Source organism: Capsicum annuum, chromosome 3 (genome assembly GCF_002878395.1).
Source record: "Capsicum annuum cultivar UCD-10X-F1 chromosome 3, UCD10Xv1.1, whole genome shotgun sequence".
Lineage (NCBI taxonomy): Eukaryota > Viridiplantae > Streptophyta > Magnoliopsida > Solanales > Solanaceae > Capsicum > Capsicum annuum.
Window position 1 is genome coordinate 109,970,681 of NC_061113.1, and position 7,275 is coordinate 109,977,955.

The 7,275-nt window shown below is 30.5% G+C and overlaps 1 protein-coding gene across 1 annotated transcript; it reads right to left on the minus strand.

Annotated features, from left to right (window-relative positions):
* Positions 1-4,848: 4,848 nt before the first annotated feature.
* On the minus strand, positions 4,849-5,650 carry LOC107863745. The gene has a single exon (XM_016709857.2). It carries the CDS (start codon positions 5,486-5,488, stop codon positions 5,129-5,131), a length of 360 nt encoding a protein of 119 aa, XP_016565343.1. The 5' UTR covers positions 5,489-5,650; the 3' UTR covers positions 4,849-5,128.
* Between the last annotated feature and the right edge of the window lie 1,625 nt (positions 5,651-7,275).

The following is a 7,275-nucleotide window of genomic DNA, read 5'->3' on the forward strand; positions in this document are numbered from 1 at the left end:
GTAGACTTTATACATTATACGTTACTTTATTTAACATAGTTATGTATAATTTAAGTTTTTGTATATGTAGAAGAGACCTTTTTTGTATTTAGTCGAATTATATAATTATAATCTATGAATTTTGTATAAGATTACATTATATATTCTGACAAGTTTATAGATAAATAGTGTATAATATTAATATTCTATATGTATGGTGTAACATTACACATCCTTGAAGTTTTATTTGAAAATATAAGATATAATATATCAGGCATTATACATTAGTTATTTTGGAAGACTAATGTATAATATAAGTCTAATGATATATATTTTCAATATGTTATGCATTAGAAGTTCTTATTATATTAGTTGTGTTTTATATTGTATTTTACAGTTAAAAAATTTTATTTTTGTATAATTTTTCATTATACAAAATTTTATTTTTGTATAATTTTTCATTATACCTTCTGTCAAACTTATACGCCATACATGTTTAAAATGAAAAAATTTAGATGTGTAATATGACATTATACATTACTGTAATTTATTTTTAAAATGTATAAGTTGCCCTTATACTTATTCTAATGTATAATAGAGAAAATAGTCAAAAGTCCCCCCAACCTTTACCCCAAATCTCAACTACATACCTATACTTTGCGGGGGTCCTATAACCCCCCTGAACTACTTTAAAGTAGAATATTTACACCCCTAAAAGCTCATGTCCAGACATTATTTCAGACAGTGAGCTGCACTCGCTGCCACGTCATGCCACGTCATTACCACATCATTTTTTTTACTCTAAAAAATTAATTATTTAACTTTATTATTTTCTTTTCTCTTCCTCATTTTCCATTTTGTTCCATTTTCTTCTTCAACCACATTATATTTTTGTAGTTAATTTTTAAAATTTAATCTTGTATTAAATTACATATGTCATTGTGGGTTATGTTGAAAATTATATATGACATTTTAAGTTAAAAATTTTGAGCATTGTGAAAATTATATACTTTGGAGTTGGAGATCAAAGCTTTGAGCTCGTCATTAATGACGGATCTTGAGCAAAAAGAGAGAAAATTATAGAAATAGAGAAATTATATATGGTATTGTGGGTTAAAAGCTTTGAGCATTGTCAAAATTATATATGTCGGAGTTGGAGTTTAAAGCTATGAACTCGCCATTAATGACGGATCTTGAGTAAAAAGAGAGAAAATTGGAGAAATAGGAAAATTATATATGACATTGTGGGTTAAAAGCTTTGAGCATTGTGAAAATTATATACGTCGAATTGGAGTTCAAAACTTTGAGCTAGACATTAAAGGCGGATCTTAAACAAAAAGAGAGGAAATTAGATAAATGGGTTATGAAGTTTCGCCAAGACTTCACATACGAAAATGAATAAGAATCTAAACTTTGTTAAATCTTCTTGCCTCCTTAGTTCAAATGTTTCTTTTTTTCGGTAATAACCTTTTCCAAATTATCAAAAAATACTATTAATGAGTCCTTGCCATTAATGAGTTCAAGAAAGATGAGAAACTGAAATTAGAGATGAGGAAGATAAGGAAACTCCGTTAATGAATTCTAGAATTTTTTGTTTTGAGAAAGAGAAGAAGACAAGAGAAATGAATAAGAAAAAGTAATAATTAAAATTATTTATATAAAAAATATTTAAAATAAATTTTTAATAAGTAATTTCGTTCTCACTCTCTTTAAAGAGAGTGAAATACACTCTCTTTCCATGTCAGCTTTCGAGGTGTAAATATTCTAGTTTAAAATAGTTCAGGGGGGTCATAGGATCCCTGCAAAATATATGTGTGTAATTGAAATTTGGGGTAAAGGTTGGGGGCGGCTTTTGGCCATTTTCTCATGTATAACATAAGCCTGAAGATATATATTTTAATATGTTATACATTAAAAGTCCTTATAAGATGCATTTTATGCTTTATGTGGTATTATACTGTTACAAAGTTTTATTTTTGTATAAATTTTTATCATACCTTCGATCAAGATATGTAAGTCATACATGTTTAAGGTGAAAAATTTAGATGTGTAGTATGACATTATACATTACTGCAGTTTACTTTTTAAATGTATAAGTTGCCCATATACATGTGAAATTGTTGTGTATTTTACTTTAATTTTTTTACGAATTTCGTCAGTATTCAATTCCATCGCGATCGTAGCAATCAATTTCAAAAATTTAATACTTTCCGAAATAATAATTGCATCACTTTTATAGAATTAATAAATGATTTTCAACTCCCAAATTTCGAAATGACGCAACAATATAGGGATGTTCATATGTTTTTTTCGAGAATTGAAGAAAGAAGAAGACGACTTTTTTTTTTCAAAAACGTCATTAAAAATGAGAAAAACTAACAGTGATGTTTAAGATTTTTTTTTAATTTAAATTTCAGTTATTTTATTTAATCATACAAACCATAATGACAAAATCCATACGCAGCCCTCTTAAGTACGCATCATTTTTCACTTAAGTACCTCAAGTGGACATTATTTCATTTTGACACCTCAAGTAGGTATAAAGTGTCACTTTGACACTTTTTGCTGAATCAGCAAATTTATATTGTGTGCGTGTATTACACGCGCCTGATGATGTGGAAAGTGTCAAATAATATGTTGACACGTGTCATTTTTTTTAAAAATAATTTTTAAATCATTAATTAATTTTTTTTCAAAAAAAAAAAATCAATAAGCACCGCTTTCCCCAATAATTATTTTTAAATAAAAAATACTCAAATAATTTATAAATAATTAATTTAAATAAAAAGTACACCTCCCCCTAGCCTACCCATCCCACTAACCTTCTTCTTCAAACACCCCATCCACCCCCACTCCCACCCCACCCACCCCATCAATCCACCCACCCACCCCCACCCCACCCCACCAGTCCACCCATCCCATCGCCCCTCCCACCCACCTACCCTCCACCCCACCCACCCCACCAGTCAATTTTTAATTTTTTTAATTAATTTTATTTGATTTTAATTTTTCTTCACGGATTTAGCTTTATTTTTTAATTCCTTTCATCAATTTTTCTTCGATTTTCAATTTTCCTTCACTAATTTTTCTTGATTTTTATGCTTCGATTTTTTTTTTAATGATTTTGTTTGATCTCAATTTTTATTCACTGATTTAGCTTTATTTCTTAAGCATTCTTATTTCTTATAATTAAGCATTCTTATTTCTTGATTTAATCATTCTAGTTTTTTGATTTCTTCTTTCATAAAAAAAGTAAGATTCTTGATTTGACCATTTTAGCATAAGAATGTGTTAAGGAAAAAATGGTGGTAAGTTAATGGATTGAAAAGAGAAGAAAAGAGAAGAAAAAAATTACGAAAATGCCACTGAAAAATTACAAAAATGACACCCAAAAGCGCCTTCAATGCGTGTGTCACACACACCTTGCCAACTCGGCAAAAAGTGTCAAAGTGGCACACTTGAAGGCCACTTGAGGTGCCAAAATGGAATAATATCCATTTAAAGTGCCTAAGTGAAAGATATGCGTACTTAAGGGACCTGTGTATGTATTCTGCCAAACATAAATATAGGTAATTAGTAACTTTTTTTAAGGGAATGAAAGATTTTGATTGATTACTCTTTTCATGAGTGTAGCAGATTATGTTTTATCATCTTACCTTAAATATAAGATTAACTGTCTTATCATACATTCGAGCTATGTATGATGGACAACCAAATGTATGAGTATATTTGCAAAGGATTAATTGTCTTATCATACATTCGAGCTAAGTATGATAAGCAGCTGAATGTATGAGTATATTTGCAAAATTCGGGAGAGAGAAAACTAGAAGAGATTTTATGTAATTAGTTTGAATAGGCAGGGGATTTATGTTGTTTATATATTATTATAAGGACGATGCAAATGCAAATAAAATACGAGTCACGCCGTGATTTGTTGGACCCATCATCACAATTCACAACAAACCAATATGATCACAACCTTGCACAACATCATATTAGAGATCGAACTTTACTAGCTAGTCTCCATTGAAAAACTATTATATTTTCACGCACAAACACAGACTCAACAGTTGACAAATCAACCCTTTAGATCAACAAAACACAAATAAAACTTTCCCTGCAAGTCAGGACTTAAAGATGTATATTGGCATTTCAATTAGGAGAATACATACATAGTAAGATGGATACAATAGCGACAGTTATATGTTGGAATACGTTGATTTTTAAATACTCCTCCCCACTTTGTATTAGAGTATTTTAATACAGGACTTAAAAGGGGTAAATTTATTTAACTAGAAAGAGTCGTCCTAGTCGTGCAGTTGAGTATAACTTCGTAGGAAAAAAACCGATTGGCATTTTAGCTATTTAAATTTTGGGTGAAGCTTGAAATTAAGAGGAGAGAAAGAGAAGCTTGAAATTTACCTAGGGAAAAGTGAATATGGACAAATATAATGGTATCACGTTGAAGACAGCACATTGTCTAGTTTTGTTCACATCAATGAATACAACAAATCCCTCTGTCCATTCATTTTAAGAAAAATGGAAAATCAATCCGATGCCAACATTAAAGCCGTGACACTTACTCAACCCTTGGCTATGGATTAATCACCACTGGCCCAAGATTATTGATTACCCATCTAAATGATGCCAAACACACTAATCACTATAGGTAATTAATTATTAATAATGTTCCAAATTAAATAGTTATATATTGCAGAAAACTCACAACCATCAATTCCCTCTAACAAAGGCAATTCAGAAACATTCCGAATTACTATGATCCATCAGTTAGTAGTACTGGTTTTCTCTAGAATATGTACCCTTGAAAGCACTTGGAATCATTAAGAAATCATCTGAACAAAGTAGTGATGATAATAAGCCAAAATTTGGGAATTCTCATTTTTTTTAAAAAGATGAAATAGTTCAGATAATTCTCCGAGCCGGAGAAGGTACAAATTCAAAATTCAGATCGAATATTAATAATTCACATGATATTAAAAAAGGAAAAGAATATTTGTATAATAGATAGTATACATACATCAGGATTGAGGAGCAGTGTTCTCATCATATTGTAAAAGTAAGATGGATGGACATTGGATCCATTGTGGAGCATAACTTGTTTTATTTTTGGCCTGCCAGCAGGGGTAATTTACAGAAGACACCTTCTCTTCTTGTTACTGTTAGCCCCACATGGTTTAGAATTCTCATCAACAGATTTGAAGAAGGAATCTACTTCCTCTTTTGCCGCCACATCGAAAAACTCCAACTCGCCAAGTAATTTCCTTTTACATGAGATGACCCTTTTGGGCTTCTTAGGGGCAGGTGGACAGCTGAGAATTTTGGGGATCAAATTCTGAGGAGTTCCTGGGGTTCTGATTTCTGCAGCTTGTTCCTTATTACTACATCTTTCTGGCTCATCTCTTAAGATGTTTGAAGACGACGATGAATTGATAATGTTTGGTAACTGAATTTCCGAAAGAGGTCGACGGGATTGTAGATCTCTGGACATGATCAGTCGATGGAATTGGGATTTGGAGAATTGGGGAAAGTGAAAATGGGAAGGATGTGTGCTAACTTTAAGGTCATTATATATATGGATGGGAAAAAAAGGTGAAAGAGAAAATTTAGTTACGGTTTGAGGTGTGGGGGCTGCGATGAGGGGACGCGTGCAATACAAGGTAATTGATGAGTATAATGATATTTTTTATTATAGTAATTAACAGTATTCGGTTTACTAATGAAAAACGCTAACTCATAAAGAAGAATGAAATTATATTCTCTTATTTCCATATTTATTTATTACTTCCTTCATTTTAAGAAGAATAATTTTTTTTTTAATTATTTAAAAAAGAATTTTTTTTAAGTAATATTTTAATTTCAACTTTTCACGTGATATATTTAGAACCATAAGATTAAGAAGCGTGATAAATTTTATTTTAAAAAGTTCATCTTCTTTTTGTACATATTAAACTTGGTATTATTTGTTAGGTACTATTTTTTAATACATACCATTATTCTTGAAGCAGATTTTTCTTTTTCACTCCACAAAAATCCAGTGCATTGAACTTATACTTGAAAAAGGAAACAAAAAAGGCTCTACTAGACAAATCTACCCGAAACTCAAGTTTTGATAGAATGACATTTGACACTATCACTTTCATCATTCCCTATTGTTTTATCATAATAAAGTCAAATACATATGAATCTGGTGTAGGTAACATGCAATTATATTTATTTATTTGATATGGGGAAAAATACGATTGATAGAGGAGAATAAAAACAGAAAAAATTAGAGAGAGGGGCAGCAAATTAAAGAGAAAGCAGACTCGAGATCAATATGGGTTGCCGTGCAGCGGATGGGGCTGCTCCACCCTTAACCAGAGATCGAGGATTCGACTCTGAGCATGGAGAAAACTCTGTTGAAAGTCCTACCTTTCGAATGTGGCCCTACCTGGTGCGAATCTGAATTAGTCAGGCTCTAATGCGGATACCAAACATCGAATGAAAAAAAAAAAAAAAACAGACTCGAGAAACTTTGGCGTCATCAGTAGGATTTGAAATTCATGACATTCTGTTTTTTGGGATTGCCGTATGAGGTTCACAACTTGCTTTTGAAGCAAAATAAGTGGTTACTCTATCAACATTGGGTACCGTCATACCGCATACGTCGCTTTTTCTGAAACAACTTCACTGGGATGGAAGAGACAACAAAAAAAAAAAAAAAAAAAAAAAAAAATTAAACTGAGAATAAATGCTAATCATTGATATTGATTGAAAAAAAAGAGTACATCCTACTTATAAGAAATTAAATAAAATAAATAAATAGAATATGATATTTTTTTTTTATAGATATTAGATTAAATATTTTGTATTTAATAAATTCCACATTTAAAAAGAAGTAAATAGTATAAAATATTCTTAGACTAAAAAGAGAAAATAAAAATATTCTATCATTAATGAAAATCATAAGATACAAGGAAAGTAAATTTCGACATTCCCCCCAAACTCAAGTTGGTGTATCCAATTTGAGTTTAAACACTTAATTATTCTTAAAAAAGCGTACTTCTCCGTGATTTTGTTGCAACAAATTAAAAAAATTGGTCTTCCTCGTGTTCTTCTTCCACAAGTAGTATTTTTGATTTATCTTTAGTGTTTTTAAACTTGCATACTTTTGTGATATGACCTTTTTGTTTGCAACTTTCACATAATGCATCATATATCCACCAACAAAATTTTTCTAAGTATGTCTTTTTTTTTTTTGCAATATTTGTAAGGAGGATAATCAATTTTACATTT